Genomic DNA, 21,413 nt, shown 5'->3' with positions numbered 1-21,413 from the left:
GATGAAATCTAGCATTTTTGCTAAAATCTGGCATTAAATGAATATGCACTGTCCCTAACAAATAAACAAACAACAACAACAACAACAACAACAACAGATACAATAGGCTATAGCCTACTTATCACGGTAATCTCCAAGCGTATTTTAATTACACCAAAGGGCACATACTGTGCTCATGTCACTTAACAAAAGGCTGAGGAACACAAACATGTGTCTCTTTCTGGGAAATTAGACACTTGTGTTTAGGTTCCTTGCGTGAGTGGAAATTTAAACAACCACGCCTATTTCTTTTTATTATATATCCCTCCGTTGTGGAGGAGGGGCACAATAGGGGGAGGGGTATCTGATCAACTGAGTCAAGTGGAAGTTAACATGAACAATGCATGTTTGCCCATGTTTGCCCATCAAAATAAAACGCAAACGATAAGGTCCACACCTGTGTGAACGCGTGTACACTCGTTTTACTTTTATTTTGTAAGTCGTAACCGGAAGTTCTGCTTCTCATTAGGCCTGTCTTGACGCACCCGTTGCTTGATTTGGTTTGAAGAAAAAGCATCGATAATTCACTCTTGGTGGGGAAAATACAGGCTTTATTTTATAATTTATAGGCTTAATTCTTTCGTGTGCGTCGAGTAGATTTGGATACTCGTCTTCTACTGTCGGTAAATATGGGGAACTGCCACACCGTTGGACCAAACGAGGCCCTTGTGGTTTCAGGTAACGTTTCTGCTCTCTTTCCCGACGATGTGTTTTACTAGCTTGGGGTTGGGCTCGCGCTCCTTCCTGGCTATTTGGCTCGAGCGCCTGTAGTGTATAATGCTTATAATGCTTATGCTTATCTCTTGGCCTTCATTCCAAGTGTAACTTTAGTAAACCTTATTATTAACAAATGGTTAGGTTCGTTGTTTTGAAATAATGGACAGGTCAATCACACCCCGAAAGAATTTGTAGCAATTAGCAAATTCCTATTTTTCATCCCAAAAGTGTTAGCGTATCTGGGAAACATTGGGCGCTGTTTGGCTCTAACTGGAAACCGAGAAACGAGCAATAGGCAATAATATCCACCATATATAAGGGTTTAATTACGTGTCTCCGCAGAAATATGTCTGCAATTTTCTGACAAATACACCTGTTGTCATCTGTAAAATATTCCTCTACAGTGTTTTGTGGAGATGCTGTCATGCGAGTTCAAGTGCTTTCCCCTACATTTCAGTGTCTAGGAATAATTAAGTCTTAGTTCCGCATATATATGCTCTTATTTGGTTTCAAATGCAGGGTTTTTCTCGTGAAACTGCTTCCCTTGAGTATGTTAACAGAATAATGCAGACATTTTAGGGCTAACTACAGGGCTTGGAATGCAGGGAAAGCTGGGCCAATAAGTATATGAGGCGAGGTCTCTTTTCCTTACAACAGCGGCGGTACAATATGGTGGCTCTCTGCTGCAGTGGGGATACAGCTAGATTAATTTAATTACAGTGCAGACGCGGATGACTGTCTCGTGCTGCTCACACAAGGTAAACACCATTTGTGATTCTCTGTAATGTTTCTGAAAGCCAAAAGCTGAGAGTCGAACGGTTCTCATCTACAAAGAATCAATCATTCTATGTTGTCAAGTAATGGTAAAATCAAAACTATTGGCTTATATCACTGCATTCTCCATTGATCTGACATCATGGATCACTGTCAGATTTCAGGATTTGGGAATCACTGACCTTTGTCTCTGTTTATAAATGTCACATTTGGAAGTTTGACAGTGTAGTTGAGCAAAGGTTTCCCAGCATGCCTCTGTTATCTGACTCTGTTTGGGCACTTTTCCTGTTAATCAACTTACTTAAAATCAACCGCTATGGGATTTTCCATTGTGTAGTACACATTTATTTTTTATAAAGCCTTCACAAGTCACCACACAGAGCGAGGCGAGTGGGTGTGAGAGCTCCACATCCTGATTCCAAGACAGTTATTTCACAAATGTCAAAACATTCCACTATGTAGGAAGAGGTCGCGTTTCAAATGAGCAACTTCTTGTTGTGAAAGGCAAAACATGACATGACCTGCATCAGTCATCCAAAGTCAATGTGACAGGAGTTTTGCTTCTTTTTAAATTCTCATTCATTTGTATGAAGCCCCTCCCCCGGCCACTGCACAGAGAAACAGAATGCACTCAGGAATGTCAGTTATGCTTGTGCTGGAGGAGCCACTGGGGCTAAAATGGTGTATAAATCCCAGTATGTTTGTAGGTCTTCAAACAGTATCCACTGGTAATGGTGGTAATGGCTTTTGTCTGGATTCAAGTGGTTTTTATCAAGAAAAGCCTTTCCCACCCACATCTTACTATTATAATTGCAATGTGTGTGAATTTGTGTTATTTTTTTTTCAATTATTGTATTAATAGTGCAGAGAGACATGAAATGAGGCAGAAAGGGGAATGACATGCAGAAAACGACAACTGGCCGGATTTGAACCTCTGGTTTGCTGCAAAGAGGACTGAGCCTCATGGGGGAGACGCTCTAACCACTACACCACAAGCGCCCCGTCAATTTGTGTGTTTGTGCACGTTTGCTACCCAAAGCATTCTCCAGAATCGCTGTGCTTACGCTATAATAATTGTTTCCCTATGAGGTATTTATTTTATACACATTCAGTCCATTGTAATTTCCATCCATGCAAAAGGTCAGGCACACCTGTGGTAGCAATGTTCTGATAGAACTGTTATAACAAGCTGCCAATTCCATTGAGGTACCTGGATTTCTGCATTAATAGTTAAATATAGCCAAAGCCTAAGAGATATCATATTCATCTCATATTGTACAAATATGCAACTGCCATGTTCCCCTAGACTACCATGCTGCTAAAATCTGTCAACATCATCTTAATAAAACCTTTGTGATGCTTATTGTGAAGAAGAACAGTCAGGGGTAGAGCTGGGATGAGGGGAAGAGGAGAGGAATAAGTCTTCAATAGATAGATAGAGCAAGCACTTCTGATCTGTATGAAGGATATTGTTCCATAAATAAGCTTATCCAAAAAAATATATATTTCAATAGTATTCACGATTTAAGAAGGCAAAACTTTTTAATTACACTATATTCAAGGCAAGCTCTGTGCTTATTTTTTAAGACCAGAGGGAAATGTGGCAACATGAGGAGGACCCATCATTCTGATTCTCAAGTTTGAGTTTACTTAGTTTCTTAATTACTCAGTGTCCTTTTCCTGGTGTGAACGACAATGCTACTGTTTCTTGTGGGATATTGTTCAGTCAGACAGTTTTTTCTCTCCCTAGAGACCTGAAATGGCCCAATATGACCTTAAAAACTCAGCAGTCTGTGTGTGAAATGTATACACATCCGTCGAGTACTTTTAGTTTGTTGCAGAGCATGTGTGAGTAAAGACAGTCCAGCCCCTCCTCCCTCGCCTCTGTCAGTTTACATGTGACAGCTGGGAATGTCACACTAAACACTGGAGATTAATTTATCAGACTGGGGCCATGAGTGGGACTAAAAGGCATTGCCAAACCTAATTTAGTCATCACATATTTAAGATTAGTTGTAAGATGATCACCTTCACTGTAAACAATATTGTTACTATAATTATTACTACAGTGGCCCTTGTTGGTAGGGTAATAGCACATCACTTTTGAAACGTTCTGAATGAAGCCTAGAATGGCCCTCCAGCTAAATGAAAAACTGTCAGAGAAAAAAAGGGGATTTGGTTCCATGTGCATTGTCATTTTTTTTCCTTATTCAAACATCTCAGTAATCTTCCCTGCAATGTTGATTTTTGTCATCAACAGTCATTACTTACTCCTGTGATACAGTAGACTGAAATAAAAATAATTCAATTGAAGTAGTCTGCAGAAAGTACAGATGAAGTGAATGCTACCAGCGCTGCGCCAGCAGAACAAACACTGTGGGTGCTGTGGTCAGCAGAGTGGTGCATGTTTTTACCACTTGCTGAACAGAGATCATCTCCCTTAGAAATCATTAGCAAAATATGAGAACTGTGTCACTCTCTTGAAAGATCTTTCCCAATACCTCTACACTACCTTAGGTTAAAGTCAAATCGGAGTGCAGCATGTTGGTGTTACATATTGGGCCATGTTTAATATGTGTCACTGGTGAAAACACCGGTGAATAGGAACTAAGTTGAGAGCATTGACATATAATATCCTTAAGTGGTTGTGTACATACACACACAGCCAGCTTTTACGGAGCAACGTTGTTTAGAGTAGTTTTTTTGCCTGGCAAACTTAAGACCAGTGATCACTCTCATTTCAGTCCTGTTTTATTTCTCTATGAATCTGCTTCATATTCTCTAACTGTCTGCTGTTGAGTGCTGAGCAAGAAGGGTACACACTCAGTGGCTTTTAGGGCTGTTTTGCTGAAAACAACACTATAGTAGCTGTGAGTGGGAACCACAACAGAACAGTAACGCTGTGGGCAGCACGGCAAAACAATGAGCTGAAACCTACTATAAAGCTCTTTAAAGCCAGGGGAACTGCACATTCAGCTGAAATCATTCTTTGTAGGTTTATCTCTATAAGTGACCCCTTTCCAATTGTCCCAGTGTTACATTGCTCGTGTAAAATAAATGTCTGTTGAAGCTTCCTTAAAGGTTAAAAAAAAATCCAAATTAAATTACCGTTGTTTTGAATTTGGGCTGTCGATCTTTTTTTTTCTCTTTTATTCTTTCTCCTATCATTATTATTGTCGCTACCACAGTTTCAGTTCTGTGTTGATTGTAACCATGTGACCTCTCTGTTGTTCCAAAGGTGGCTGCTGTGGCTCAGATCAGAAGGCATATGTTGTGGGAGGCTGGTCTTGGGCCTGGTGGCTCATTACTGACATCCAGAGGTAAGACCTGTCTGCCCTGGACCAAAGAAAATGCTTTATGTCTTTATTCTTTTGAGCCTTTCAGTCTGACATGACTCGGTTAGGAAGCTTTTTAAGAACAGGGTTATCTGTAGCTTCACAGGTCTGACATTTTTTGATTTATGCAGATATTAGAGGTCCCACTCATGCATCATAAAAACAATAAAGAATGAGCAGGCACTTGTTTATAATTCCATTTTTACATATCTGTTTCTAAACACGATAAGCCTCCATGTCACGACCCTAGCCAATATTCTTCCATTTAGAATAGCCACAACATTTGTTTTAAATGTGTAATGATAATATACATGTTCCTAGAGCTTTAGTGACCTTGACTGGCTCCTTTCTAATATCATTATTAAGTTAGATTTTTCAACGTGTCGAACAAGTTCCACTCATAATTTGTCAAGCAGTTTGACCACTGTTTTACTGGGTGTGGTTCATCACGATGATGGACATGGGCACTGTAGTTTATTTGGAGTCAATCACATAGACATTGTCCTGCTGCCCTTAAGGATGCCAATTGTATTTAAATTCACAGCTGAAAATAGTTTCCAAGAAATTCAGTATTTAATTATTATGGATGGGGTTTGTTGAAAATATCATCAATTGAGAATAATTCCAGATTTATTCTTATACATTTGAATTTTTTTTAGCATTTTGAAAATATTTTATTTTATTTGTTGGTAGATGTTAAGGATGTGAATATTTTAAGACGAGGTTTGGGAAACTGCAGATACTCTGAAAATGTTACTTTTCATTGATACAAGAACTGATGATTTCTTTTTCTAACTGTCGTTCAGTTGCATATATAAACAATGTATTAATGGCAAATTTAAGGGAAAGACCATCAATACATAAAAAAAAAAAAAATTAGATGTTTTCCAAATGTTTTTACATAGCGTGTGACCACTGTCCGCTGCTTTCAAATGCAGCTTCAACAAACAGGCTTCTGAGAAAATGCTGGAAAGATAAACAGATGCTAGATAATGTCGAGGTCAGTCCAAGTTAAAACCATAATATTTACAAAACTATACCAAAAATGATTTGTTAGCCTTATAGTGTGTTGAACTCCCATTCTGAACAATGACACTGAATTGAAAAAAGGCAAAAAGAATTTGCATGCTTTTTGTCAATAAACAAATGAAAATGGAATCAGGGTTTTCGCTCTCTGCCAGAGCTTTAAAGAAAATCTTTAGTCCGATCTTGCTCCAGCAAGTCCTAACCAAGAGAGGAAACACAGAGGAGAGTTGTGGATTTGCAAACGGTTTGTTTAAAAGCTTAAAGCTACCTACACTAGCATGTGTAAAAGGTCAGAGTTGTTGGACTGGTTTCAAACTCACAGATTTAACGTCAGTGAAGCAATTTCTGTTTGCAATGCTAGAGTCCAAGTGTGAGATCTCATGTTACTTGCTTTCACCCTTTTTAAGGGTTTAGCACAACGGTGTTTATCTAAGTTAAAAGCCTTAATTGCGTGAGATGTTTTCCAAAAACATCTCTTTTTCAAAATGATCTGTAAGCGATAGTAATCCTATGAACATGAACTGAGCTGTGATATCTCTTCCTTTTCTCTGGAGCGCCTGGCTTTGGTCTCCATGTTTGTTTTGCCTTTGCCTGCCTCTTTGTTTCTAACCAACCTGCCTTGCTTTTGTTTTGCCGTGGATGTTCCTACCCCGTCTCGGCCCTACTGTGTCTCCGTCAGGTTACCCATTTCTCATTAAGAGCTGCTCTTTGCCACCAGTTGCTAGGGAACGTAATGGTAGACTTTGACAACAAATACAGTTCATGCATGGATGGATTTATAAATCCCCGTTTAGAGACGGGTTGTCCTAGGAATCTATCTCGACTATTTATATTCTGTATTTTACTCATGTGCAGTTTGGTCAACATATCAGATGCTTTCTTAGATGATAAAAGCAGTGGAGATTGATCTTGCTCCTCTCTGGAGGAGCGAGCACTTCAGCTAAAAGCCCAGTCATCATAAGCTAGCTTGTCAACATTACAAAAACAGGGGGTGGCTGTTCCGCTTCCCGCTTGTAACAGTAATCATGTTAATGTCCAGGCCTGTGACTCATTGATCTATTCTTCTGGAAAGAGGAGGAGCTGTTAACCAAAGAGTGTCCTTGTCCAGTGTTGCTGTAATCGGCCTCAAATGTCTCTGACTCTGACAGCAACAGATCAGAGTCAGTATTTATCGTAACAGAGCAACTCCGAAACGTTATCACACTTAGTAGCAATGCAGCTGTACTAGTATGGAAGCGGAGGATGATGATTGCTAGTCAAGGACATTTCTGTGTAATTTCTCCATACAAATGTAGTCTTGGAGAGGTGATGGAAACAAATGAAAAATAAGTTTCTATATAAGGCTCCTGCTCTTTGTCCGAGTTTATTGAAATATTTCCAGAGACAAGAGAGTCTGGCTTGCAGCTGTGACGGTTCTGGTGTTGTGATAGGTGTGACATCATAAATGAAAGCGGAGGTCAGGGCCCTCCCCTTCCCCTCTCTTCCTCTTGACCTTGGTTACTGACATTCCTAACAGCTGTTGTCCAACTTACTGTTTTGCCTCTGCTATTCCCGCCCGCCTGCCTTCCTGCGTAGAATGTCTCTGGAAGTTATGACCATCCTCTGTCGCTGTGAGAATATCGAAACTTCGGAGGGAGTTCCCCTGGAGGTGACAGGGGTGGCTCAGGTAATGCATTTCAAAAGACAGAAAAACCAAAAAAAGCAGGTGCTGTTGCTGAAGGCCAAAGGAAGACTCAGGAAAATGGTTCAACTAACCAAGTTAACGTCTATGTGTGTTTGTTTTTCTCATCTCTATGGCTTTTTTCTTCTGCAGTGAAGGGAAGACGAGCAGCTGTCACTTACTTTGGCTTCGCCATAGAGCTAAACTCCTGAGTCACCTATGGCAGCGAGGTCAATTAATGAAGGCTGAAAGAAATGGCTAAAAAGAGGATTTTATGAACTCAATTTACATACAAATTGAGTAATTGGAAGAAAAAAAATTAAGCTGCATTTGAAAATCATTCTGACCAAAACTTGAATCCTACAAGATCTGAATTCTGGAAAGCCTCTCATTTTGCTCTGTTGTTTGTGATCTGGAGTCCTTGGGTGAATGGTTTCACTTTGTCCTGTTTTTTTTCCCCTTGTGTTCTGTCCCTTCATTTGCTCTCCCTCCGAACATGTCAATTTTTTATTTTATTTTTCCACATTCTTCACAGGATAACGCTTGAGATTATGACCGTGATGCCCAAGTGTGAGGATGTAGAGACAGCGGAGGGTGTAGCTCTTACGGTCACTGGGGTGGCTCAGGTAAATCACCACACTTTACCAGGAATGCCAGTTCAGACTCCACTAACCCACACACCCCTCCCTCCCAGTCTCCTTTTCTCTGGCAACACCCCATAAACACAGGAGAGGTGCTATTTCATACAGAGGGCTCAAGTCAAGATACACACCTGTACTGTAGTTTTGATCAAGAAACCAAGATAGATGCACATATACGTACATTCATTCATTCATACATACATACAGATGATGATGGGTAGAATTGTTGTCTGCATGAATTCCCTTCATATCTAGTCAGAATACTACTAGTTAGACGTCTGTGGCCAAGCCTACATTCAGACTGAAAGAAGCACAGGATCAACACGCAGCTTCTTATTCATTTCAATGAGACCACAGAATTGGCACAATTCAGTTGGCACTCTGTCTCAAAAACCTTTTAAGCTGGACTTCCTGGTTTCATATTTCATGTGCTAACTGGTAGCTCTAACAGCATGTCCACAACAATGCATTTTGTTGACTGTGTCATTTTCACTCTGAACCTGGTCTTAGTGAAAGGAGAGGCCATCTGTGTAGAGCCTGATATGCATTTCACTGTTTATACCAGTAGCTTTATTTGTTTAGTTTTTCTATTTGCTTTTTAGTTTTTGTGTGTGTGTTTGAGTGTCTCCTGTTTGGTTGGTTGATCCTGTTCTTTGCCAAAATTAACTTTTTAGGTCAAAGACACAACTCTGAAATGTCAAAGAGAAAATCCACCTTGAATTGAAATCCACTGTATATCTACTCCACAATTCAGTGTAGTAACTACACAACACAAACAATTATACCTATTAATATATAGTTTATTTATATATTTTGTATTAATATTATTATACTTTTTTTTATCTAGACATGAAAATAACTGAACTGTAGCTAAAGCAGTTGCATGAAGACGCAAAGATTTAAAAACCAGCAGTAAAATCTGCTACTCTAATTGACAGGCAGTCATTTTCGTCTTTTCGGTCAGCAGCATTCTGACAAGCTTCACTCAGGTTATATTTCTCCAGCTCAGACCAGAATAATGCACATTATAGCAATAACCCCTTTAGGAGATACAAGCATGGGGAAAAAAGGACTGAATGAAAATAAAAGGTTTGCCCTAGAAAACTGTAGCAACGCTTATAGGCTACACCATAACGTTTTGTGCACCTCCTCAAATAACTGGGCCTGCTTCAGCTGCTTGTGTTTTCTCCTTCCTGTTTCCTATACTGGTGGAGCTAGTTGATAGTCAAATCAACATTAGGCACATTAAAGAACTTGGCTCAGTTATCTGCTGCTTTGCAGTAACCCACATAAAAAAAATCTCCAGTGCAAACCTTCTGCTCTCTGCAAGTGTCTCTCTCTAATACATGGGAATAGTCTCTTAACAAAAAGTGAATTAAAGAAGCTAACATTACTGTGGGCAAGAGTAAGCCATGATGCAGCCTGATCATGTGCAATGCATCAGTCTAGTGTTGCAGTGCCAAAGTTACTGAAGAACAAATCAAAACCTGTATGTACAGCGGTGCTGTTGTTAACTCTTGGCTCAGTCCAGTTTGTGTCTTTAAGCAACAATCCTGAATCTTGACCTCTTGCTAGCAGTCCCTGACTTTGGATATTTAGTCTCACTGTTCTTGTAAATCAGTGTTAACTGAGTACTAAATGAATGTCATAAAAGGGGGCATTTATAATTGTGGATTTTCTCTTTGAGAACACAATTTACTATGATTTTTGCATATCCATTTCCTTTTATTCATTTCCCTTTTTCTAGTCTGCATGCCAGTATTCCTTTTCATGTTGGAATGAAGATTTCTCATTATCAGTTCTTTATTTTAGCCACAGTCACACCAGTGTTCTTCTCCTCTGTGTGTTTCTACATGCATGCTGACAATGAGCCCACTGTTTGGAGCTGAACAGCCCCTCACTGTCACACAGTTCACTTCATAGAGAGGCTTATCAAGCTACTCTCTCATTGGTCTAACCTAAGCCAAAGCCATTGTGGAGCATGTTTCCCATGGCGACATGAGTTGTTTGTTCCCCTAAATTAAAGAGACACCTTAGACTGAGAGAAGTTGATTGAAAGAAATTCAGAACATCATTTTGATGAAGGCTATTTTAATTTATTTCACTTCACCATGCCAGTTGGATATAAATCACACTCTTCCATTTCGACATGTATTTTTGTCATGGTCAGCCTACTGTTCAGTTGGCTGTAAACCACATCAATAGAAGAAACTGACAAATCTATCTCCTTTCTAAAAAAATGTCCTGCATTTGAGGAACAACATGAGTTATGCATAGTTGTCTGGAAAAGTTTGGATGCCATTCTTTTTCTATGACATTTCCTGTTCCTTCCTGTACCTTGAAGGAGCTGTGGGAGGAAGCGTAGTGTCATGAGGTGGGTGAGGGATCAGGTGTTAAAGGCTTAGCCATTGCCATTGCACACAAGTCTTCACTCCAGTCTCAGCCATAGCAATGCTCCCACTGCTGACAGTTTGAGCCGGCCTGATTGTGGTGGTGTGACTGGCTTTCAGCCTTTTTCTGTTTTCAGACATGTATTTCCTTGGAATGACAACCATCTTCCCTGACTTTGTTTTGCCCTCTTTCGTGGTATGAGTGCATGCTGCAAAACAAAACCAGACCACTCGCCTAAGGACCCAGCTCACTCTCTTTCTTACAGCTCCAGTGGATTACATCAACCCCCAAACGTTCTCTATTACATCTTATTTTTTAATTTTTTGCTGTAAAAATGATCTCTTATTGTTACTGTCTGACTGCCCTTGTGTTTCTCTTGTAAACCTCAGGCCATTGCCATTGCCATTGTCTTTTTTTATTTTCTAACTTTATTGTAAATGATCCCACAGTGATTTATTTTCCTGATTTAAGTTCCTTAATTTTATATAATTATAATTGTATATACATTGTTTTTGACCTTGCAATAGAAACATACTGTAATTTGCTGGGTTCTGATTAGCACTGCATTACCATGAGTCTAGCTTAGATGTTGGCATTATCTACAGTGTAATTCATTATCAATTTGAAGGCACACAAACAGTGCAACTAGTGATCATTTCAATGAGATGATGATCCTGTATTGATACTCTGTACTGCAGAGCTAGTATGGTATAATCTGCACTTGTAGTTTTTTTTTTGAGAAACGTAAACTCAGTAGAAACTTGAACATTAACTAGTAATAGATGATGAAGTATTTGGCCATTTAGATTGAACTCCTTCATCTGTTTTAATAAGTCAAGAGGACACTCTACAATATTACAGTTAGTGTGCTGCTCCATCACCCGGGCTGTAGATGTTGTCATGTGTTTTTCTTGTAAAATGAAGTATTAAAGCAATTCATCACAGTGCAAGTTTTTTTTTTTTTTTGCCAAATCAATAGCAATGATGCATGACCATAAGTTTGATGCACCTCAACATAGTTCAGCCTTCATGAAGCTGTGTCACCATTGCATTGAACACTTTTTGTTAGATATAAGTTAAATTATAGAAGTGTGTTGATGTCCCTACCACTATATCTGCCTGTATTTGTATTTGTGGATGTGTGTTCAGCTGATGATATTTGTCCATGCTGGCACCAGGTGAAGGTGATGACAGAGAGAGAGCTGCTGGGTTACGCCTGTGAACAGTTCCTGGGGAAGTCGGTGGTGGAGATCAAGAGTGTCATCCTGCAGACCCTCGAGGGTCACCTGCGTGCCATCCTGGGTGGGTAGTTTTTCGCAACAAATGTGGACAGTCCTTGTTATATTTTTCTGCTTATGTTTCTTTGTAAAGTAGAGAAAGAGAGTGTTTGAATGACACACACATTATTATTATTATTATTATTATTATTATTATTATTATTATTGCAACATCATCCACCAGTGACATGATCATAACATATTTCCCAAACAAAAGATTGAAAATTACTGTAATTACCAGAGTTATGTTTCCTAAAATAGATACATTTTGAGGATATGTTGTTATTTTTATTTATTAAAGCCGATTGTATTACATATGATCAGGTAAGAACCTCACGATGATTGGGACTGAGTGTGGAGCAGTCTTGTCAGAAAGATGGTTGTGAAGCTTATGCCAAGAGGCAGGTGTTGTTACTGAATGCTTGCTCCAGTTTCGTTTCCCTTCTGGTAAAAATGTGGTTGAAAACACATTATGTGCTCAACAGGTGTCTAATGTTGTAGAGCAGACATCAGCATGCAAACAACAACTCATTATGATTACTCGTTTCAAACAAGAACAAGGAAAGGTCAATTTGATCAAAGTGAGCACAAGAAGACAGAATGACCCTACGGACATACGTTAAATTGAACAAACAAACGGCAGGTGTTGCCAAGTGTGAAATCTGTCTGAACTGTATCTTGAATCATTACTTTGTTTCTATGGTTGATGGATAACAATAAGGACGTATGTAATTTGGCCATTCCGTTCTCTTGACATATCGACCATCTTTCTCAGGGTTTTTTCAGTTCTAGTCAGATAATGACTGTAGAAGTAACAATTTGAATGAATAGGCCCTAACCACTGTTCCCATCCTTTCAGGCACCCTAACTGTCGAGCAGATTTACCAAGACAGAGACAGATTTGCCGCTCTGGTGCGAGAGGTAGCATCACCCGATGTGGGCCGCATGGGCATCGAGATCCTCAGCTTCACCATCAAGGTGAGAGACATGGAGACTAGGGTTGCTGAAATTTCCCGAAATGGCCCCTTTTCAAATCCCGGGATTTCAGAGCTCCTCACGGGATTTCCCGGGATTTCCCGTTGAAACCATTATTGCCCTTTAATACTACTTTAATGGGACTAAATCAATGCCAATAGATAAATAAATGCAGCAGAACAACGCTATATTACATCACGTTTTATTTCTACTTAAATAACATGAAGAAAAGCCATTCAAATTAGGCAAAATATTTTCCAGAAGATGCCTATTGAAAACGGTGTTTTTATGAAGAAAATACGAAAACATTTTCACAGAGGTTCAATATCAAAACATGGCCAAAAAACGGTGTTTGGCGAACAAATGTATTTCAAACAATCTATTTTTATTTCTATGAACGAAATCAGTTTAAATTGAATATTTTCCAAAGGATAGGCAAATAACAAAAAATGCACTACCGATTGCTCTTAACGTGTGAAATAAGACATGACAGAACTAACAGCCTATTCAAACTGACACGCTAAGCAAGATTACTTTCCAGCTTTCCTTTCTTTTATTTTCATGAAGTGTGACTTCAAGAAACACTGCTCAGCCTGTTTCTGAGCTTTGTCACGAACTGACACCGAGAACGCTCTTTCTTCCACGGACGTCGGCTGTATGGTGGAAAGTGCAGAGAGCTGCTGCAGGCGTTTGGGTCGCTCTTTGGTTGCCTCGAAGAGCGCAAACTCTTTTGAAATTATTTTGTGGAGGTCATTCCCATACCTCTGGTCTGGCTCGGGACATTGCATGCAGTCATTAGCCTCGTTCGACTTGGAGCCGTCTTGCTCAGACCTGCGCAACTATGAAGCCCGTCTTGCTGAGCGCACAACAAAAATGCTGTGCGCTCAGCAAGCCGAGCGTCATAATTGCGCAGGTCTGAGCAAGACGGCGACATCTCTAACGAGGCTAATGACTGCCTGCTGCAGATGTGCAGTAAGGCTCTGGGTCATCGTCTGCTCGCTTGGCTCTGGCTGATACGCATATTCTTGGGTATCATCAGACTCTTCCTCGGACACAGCACTTTCAGTATTGTAGAGGCGCTGGTATTTCGTATGCCTGCCTGTCTAAATAATATTTAAAAATATATCCCCCCTAAAAAAAAAACTAAAAAAAAAAAAAAACGGGAGGACGGGTCCCGCGGCCAATTTCCGGTACTCCCGGACTGACTCATTTCACGGGAATCCCGAAATCCCGGGACCCGTCCAGCAACCCTAATGGAGACATCACGTTCACCTCATTCTACATTCATCTTTTCCATACCTGTTTCTTATTTGATTTAGAATAATTGAATTACTTACCACAATGTTCCTCGCATATTTAATCTTCTCCCGACAGGATGTGTATGATAAAGTAGAGTACCTGAGCTCACTGGGCAAAACCCAGACAGCTGCCGTACAGAGGGATGCAGACATCGGGGTAGCAGAGGCAGAGAGAGACGCTGGCATCAGGGTAAGAGCAGATTAAAACTACAAATGACTCATTAAATAACATCCATACTCTGATAGCTTTTAGCTATAACATAAGGAAACCAATAGACTGACCCTATGCCATCTCATTGCACTGTTCTCTTTAACAGGAAGCTGAGTGTAAAAAAGAAATGATGGACGTCAAGTTCTTGGCTGACACAAAAATGGCTGACTCCAAACGAGAACTGGAAATGCAAAAGGCGTCCTTTAATCAGGAAGTGAACACAAAGGTATGGAGTCGTGTGGCTTACATTAAATGTCCATTAAAGGATGAGAGGAAAGTATTAATGTGATGTCTTTCTGCCTCTCTAGAAAGCGGAAGCTCAGCTGGCGTACCAGTTGCAGGCGGCCAAACAGCAGCAGAACATCCGTCTGGAGGAGATAGAGATCGAGGTGGTGCAGAGGAAGAAGCAGATCACCATTGAGGAGAAGGAGATCCTTCGTATGGACAATGAGCTCATCGCCACTGTCAAGAGACCGGCCGAGGCTGAAGCTTATAGGATGCAGCAGCTGGCCGAGGGAGAGAAGTGAGTGCATCCTCATCTCTGTCCTAAATGTTCGCATATGTAATGGGAGACATGAAAAACTATTTTCATGTCTCTTCGGATGTCACTGCCTTTTTATATTTAGTCTTCAACATTTTATTTAACCCCAATTGCGGGGACCTGAGGAATTATGTAGCGACCACAAGTAATGGTTAGCCTGTTATGTCCCTCGTGCCATAAGTCAAGCTGTTTACTCAGAGATAACCTGAAAATCACTTCATCTGTAAATCGGGAAGGAAACATTACATTTTTGAAAAACATGCCTTTAAGGACACTGTGCTTTATGTAGATAAAAGGACCCCACTAAGTAAACGATTCCAACATGCACTCTCGCCTGACTTAAAAGTTTTTCTAAAACTAGAAAACTAGCACACTTTATTTATTAATGTACGTTTTTTTTTACAATAAATTAAGCAGTAAAACCGAAATGTATTTCTAATTTGGAATCAGTTGAGAAAATGCTTCGATTTTACCTGCAATTTTAACGTGTATAGTATACATATATAAGACCAGACCTGTGATTTTTTATAGTAAATTAATTGAAAGTACACTAATGACTTAATAGCAAACATTGCAGAACAGTAGGGGCTGGCATATGAAATAAAAAACTGAACGGTCCTGTTGCTGCATCTCTCCCCTAACCCCAGGACAAAGAAGGTTCTGATGGCGCAGGCTGAGGCAGAGAAGATCCGCTGCATCGGAGAGGCAGAGGCCGGCTCCATTGAAGCTGTGGGGAAGGCAGAGGCTGAGAAGATGAGGCTGAAGGCTGAAGCCTACCAACAGTACGGAGACGCTGCCAAGATCGCCCTGGTCCTGGAGGCTCTGCCTTTGGTAAACATCTATACACTCTTCATCTTTTGGTCTAATTACTGAGGGTTTTAAAGTAATCTTTAAATTTGTTTCTGTGAGGAAAACCAAATGATTGTATTGACTGTGATTTGACAGATCGCTGCTAAAGTGTCTGCCCCGCTGGGCAAGACCAGTGAGATAGTCATCCTGAGTGGAGAAGGCAACCGAGTGACTGGAGAGGTCAACCGTCTACTAGCCGAACTCCCCGTGTCCGTCAACGCCCTCACTGGGGTGGATCTGACCAAGGTGAGTCACTACTCAACAGATATTCATATGTTCTCAAATGTTATCCTATCTTTACCAGATATTGTACATGACATATTCAGTTTATTTATTGTGTAAAGCAACAGGGAGGCTATAATTGCTAGCTGTAACGTTTAAAGGCATAGGCAATTGCAACCTAATTAAGTCAACACCTATACACTGACTGAGAGTAATTCTGCAATGTTTATGACATGCTGTCATCACATGTATTCTCTTTTGCGGCAGATTTGATGACATTCAGTCAACAGTTGGTGTTACACAAACATGATATAAATGGTCAAAATGACTGGCCATCATTTTATTTACACATCCTCCCAAAACTGCCGTCAGCCTTTCATCAGTGCCTTGTTTATCCAGGATTGGCCATTAGGGGTGTTTATATGTCCATAAAAAAACACGTGTCAACTTATACGAGCTTCAATGCTCATCAGTATACATTATATTTATTTTCAACAGAAAATGGCTGTTCTTGTTTCATATGGCATTCTGAAATGAAGATTGAAAGAGAGAAAATAATGAGGACATGCTTCGTTTGCTTGTCATTTGAGTCAGTTGGTTGGTTGAGAGGTTGTCATAGTTCGACAGAGTATTAGGGCCGCGTCGAGGAATATAATAATAATAATAATACTAAAATACCTCTCTCATTTCACTTTTCTGTTTGTGAGTATGTGACAGCACTGTTAGCTAGGCCCTTTCTGTTTATTATCCCCTGTTAAAACCAGCTCATCCCCCTGTCCTCTGATCCCACAGATCCCTCTGCTCCAGAAAATGATGAACCCACAGTGCCAAGAAGCCATGTGATGAATCAGGCCACAGACTCGTTGCTCTAAACCCTTCCACATACCTCTGCCTCAAGCATGGAAAATCATTTTTCAGCCTCTAACCCCTCATGCAACTGCCTTTGACCAGGAACACCAAGAGGTTTTTCTATTTTTAAAAGGTTTTTAATTTTCTAAAGGAAAACAAGCTGGGGCTTTACTTCTAGAGGACCAGCCTGTTTGTATCATCTGTTGATTTTAGATTTTAGTTTTAGACACATTGATTCCTATCACTCTGCACTAGTTATCCACAGGATTGTATGCTGCCAGTCCAGTTCAGTCTGACAAGCGATCCAAAGCAGAGTTGGGTATGTTCGAGTTGACCCACTGTCAAACATTATATGCAGAAAGGGGAAAAACACCAAAGTCTTCAGTAGCATTCCCTTGAAAAGTCCAGGAGAAGGACCAATCTGAATGTTGTTCTCTTCTCCAGAGCTGTTTAAAGGTCTGCCTGAAGTTTGGAGGACACCACCTCCATGTCCGGTGTAAGGACAGAACCAAGGGTCCCAGCTGGTCTAATGCTCTGAGCAGAAGTAGTGTTCTATAGACTGAGCACAATGTAGAATAGGCATCTTTTATTTACTCTGCTTTGCTTTTAAACTTTGCTTTCTTTTGAAATTAATTTAGAGATTATTTAATTGTATTTCTTACTCATGATGGATTACCAGGCTTCTGTTACTTTTACCAGATATTCCCCCACTGTGACTAAAATGTAAAGTATATTACAAATCAGTGACATTTGAATCACTCGTATGATAATTTTTACCTCAAGGTATAAGGTCATGTTGCCTGTCTCCTCGATTCTGACGTGCAGTGCCTGTTCACCACTCAAGTGCCCAAACCTTAGGACAGTGGTTAGGCTTTAGTTGGATTTGTGTCCAAGTATATCACTGTGGTATTAGGTGGCTGATGTTTAGATATCGTTCCTGTTCTCGTTACATCTGCTTGTACTACCAGTAGTGTTTACTCTTCACTATTCTCACGTGTTTTGGACACATAGTCAGATAGAAAAAACGCTACGCAAACACAAAACCAAGCCATATTTAGAAGAAATTAGCCTTAAAAGACTCTCTGGACGCCTGCCAAGCTTCCTGAACATTTGTTTGTATCATCATGTAGCATATGGTAGACGTTCAGGGTCTGAGCTTTAACTCATTTTGTTACTAACTCTCTCTCTCTTTGTCTGAACTGTTAGTGGCCCTCTTCCTCAGATGTGACAATGTGTATCTTAAAGGTTGTTTGAAATGTTCACTTTTGAAGACGGTGCATATATTTTGTAACTATAAAGAGTAAACCAACACCTCCTGTGTGTTAAAAGTTGCCTCTGTGTTGCATATCTGACCACACCCATTCTGTGATGACAAAGCAGGAATTTAAAGTTATATAGAGTCGGTCCGTATGTTATTAAGTTGGAAGAAATGAACGTGATCATATTGTAAACACTTAGTGTTTGTTCTCAGGTGGTCTTCAGCCGGGTAAATGTAACGTGGACAAGTTGGACCAGTTAATTTTTCTGCTAGAGCATGTGTATGTTTTTTTAATTGCTTGGTGTGGTCAATCTAATTACTACATGTAGTCTGTTACAATCATTCAACCATTATAAACCAGATGCCACTGTCCATAGTGGTGGATCAGGGTTTTAGATCATCACGTGTGGCCTGAGGACACAGTGTGCAACAGGTTGTACATTTCAGCCTCCTAGATGGCAGGATCGTATGAGGATATGAACCCCTCTGGTAACTCGCATTATGAATGATCATTAACCACTTCTCACAGTCTGTGACCTCAAATGTTCTCTTTAAATTTTTGCTGCCTACCTTTTGATGAAGTTAGCGTCATCCCATCATTTTCTCTATCTGTGAATAAACATCAGGCGTATGACTTGTCTGGTCTCAGCAAATTTACTCTTGTTTCTCTTTTTGACATTAATGTTAAATTCTCTCTGGTTTGTAATGAGTTTCTGCGACTCTTTTACCTTCTAGGATAAAAGCTGCCTGGATTGCTCCAAAAACAACTGTTCATGTAATAATCTTTACTGTTATTTAAAGCGGCCAGTATGTTTTAACAGTGCTTAACAGCGTCTTTCGAACCTGACAAAGAACACCTGAACGTACGTACATACACTGCCCCATTTTCAGACTGTGATCATTGGCTGCAGGCCTGGCAGAGCCCTCCAACAGTTCACACTACAGTGAGGTCTGGTCAGGCCATGAATGGTAGTTTTTAAATATGCTGCACAATATATGGTTTACAGATATGGCTTCACTTGGACATCAGGTACCCTGTGTACACCTGATGGAAAGGCTGTAGCATTCCCTGGCAGTAATTAGAGTAGAAAAACTACAGACCAAGTTTAGTTTGGGAGAACATTTAAGGTGAGAAATCATACCTGACCCATTTGAATAGAAAGTATATTCTTAATATAGAATATGAGAGCTTTATAGATGTATAATGTTCAGCTGTAATTCACTATTTGTATTTTAATGTTTTATATACTTTATTCTGACATTCTTTGCTGCAATTGTACCAGGGAAATCATAAATATAATGATGAATATAGTGTTTAATAGCATTTTAAAACATTTACTATGGTTACATTTATTGTTCTGGCCATTATGTTGTGTGCCAATTTTATTTTTTAACAATTTCTTCATTTGCAACAACTAATCAGAATAGAGGCAACTTTCAGACACACCCAAGTGGCATTTTAGAGGAGAATGTGGATAAAGACCAAACATTAATAGACCTATGCCTTAACTCTTGTCTTCATCTGAAACATGTCCACCTGTTTATCATGGAAATAATCTTTATTGAAAAATTCCTTTTGTGGATTCATCTTCTCATGTAAGCATGTGTTCTTGTTATTCTGTGTTGTGTGCCACCATATAATAAATGTTATTATAAAAAATAAATGTACCACTTCCTGACCGGTTGGCCTCGCTGTCTGTCTGTCACACAATATTCAATGGAGAAGGCTTGACTCCACATCTCGCACTGAAAAGGCCCGCCACAAATAATAAACTCTTAAGTGTTCATTATCGGACTTTTTTTTTTACTAACTTTAAAGGTGCAGTGTGTAATATGACATCATCAAGAAAGTTCTACAAAGTTCTAGAATGCAACACTCCCTGGGTAACCCCACCCCTTTTGAATAATAACAGAAGCTACAGTGGCCTTCAAGGACAAGAACAATTCTAAATTTTAAACAATGCAGCTGATGACATTCCAACTATGACACTTTCAAGATGGCGGCACTAGGCCTTGGTCCAAAATATGCAGAAATATGGACATATATGAGACCCTTTCTAAGGGAAACAATAATAATTTTAAAAAAAAAATCAGCTATTATGCACTAAATTAAATGTACTTATGGATATTATAATTACTTTCTACAAAATCTGCTAAGAAATAAAACCCAAAATTCTACACACAGCAGGTTTAAGATGATTTCTATCAGGATTTGCTATTATTGCTGGGTAAGAGGTCTACTTGCTGAAAATGCTACTCTGAAAACGCTAATGTGTACAAATGTAGTTACTTACTGTAGCCTACTTGTTACTCTTAATCTGTCACTTCATTAGTTGTAGAATACCATGCCAGATAGCACAAGAACATTAGCTGGTACATTTTACAGATGTTACTGATTGATGTTACCCTGCGCTGTCCCATGAAAAGGCCTGTTTGCCAGTCTTCTGTAATGGAGGCACTTTTTAGTGTCCATGAGTGACCCAGAGACACTTTCATATTCAACCTGAAGAGGGCAGTCACAGTCATTTTACAGATGCTAACACAGGACACAGATACTGCAGCAACAACTCAAATACTGCTGTCTGTAATATAATAACAACCAAACAAAATCTACCAATATTTCTGATACTACTATTTTAGTAATGTCTGAGACGCTTTACCTTACAATACTGTTAACTGTTTTCCGATGATGGCACAATGCCATCATTTGTGCACAGAAGGAAAATCAATATTGAAGTTACTGGGAACCTGGGAATGGTAATCGAAAATGTATCCCAGTGTGTATATTAGCTGTAATGTTTTAAAACATAGTGTTGTTTTGCCACAATTATATAATGACACTTTGATTACAATAAAAGCTGTTGTGATCTTCATTGTGTCTCTAGTCTTTTTCGAGGGGATTGTCATTGTTGTAAAATTATGAATGGAAGACAATGGCTGATGGAAAAGGGTTAGGTCTGTTCAAACAGAAATTATCGAGATAATCCAAATCTGTGCTTTAATCTCAATGTATGTATAATTTCAAATACATTTTTATATTAATAATAAGCCAAGACTTTGACATGCTTTTACCTAGAACATGAACAATGACTCTTCTTCTTAAAATATGATTTTTTTGTTGTTGTTGCCCTGAGTACATTTGCTGTACTGTCAGCGGATTTCTTTGGAAAAACATAATCTTTCGTTTTTCCAAAAAATCAGATTTTACCTGGTATTCCTAGACTATTCAAATGAAAAAAAAATAACTACTGTATATATTTTATTTTGTAAATCATAAATTGATCCACATTTTGACCTGATCCCCTATACTCTTTATAGCACATGCACATTTATAGTCCCTACATAGAAGC

General features: G+C 39.5%; 1 protein-coding gene across 1 annotated transcript; it reads left to right on the top strand.

Annotated features, from left to right (window-relative positions):
• The first annotated feature begins 525 nt into the window (after positions 1-525).
• Positions 526-19,742, top strand: LOC307260800 (flotillin-2a). The gene is made up of 11 exons (XM_080041122.1): positions 526-717; positions 4,769-4,850; positions 8,087-8,177; positions 11,762-11,885; positions 12,720-12,838; positions 14,210-14,323; positions 14,451-14,570; positions 14,653-14,867; positions 15,533-15,716; positions 15,831-15,980; positions 16,749-19,742. The coding sequence occupies exons 1-11, from the start codon at positions 669-671 to the stop codon at positions 16,797-16,799; spliced, it is 1,299 nt and encodes a 432-aa protein (XP_079897248.1). The 5' UTR covers positions 526-668; the 3' UTR covers positions 16,800-19,742.
• Positions 19,743-21,413: the final 1,671 nt, after the last annotated feature.

This window comes from Ammodytes marinus, assembly GCF_949987685.1.
Source record: "Ammodytes marinus genome assembly, chromosome: 14".
In the NCBI taxonomy this organism is placed as follows: Eukaryota; Metazoa; Chordata; class Actinopteri; order Uranoscopiformes; family Ammodytidae; genus Ammodytes; species Ammodytes marinus.
Note: the sequence above shows the minus strand (reverse complement) of the source record. Positions and strands in the feature narration are given on the sequence as shown.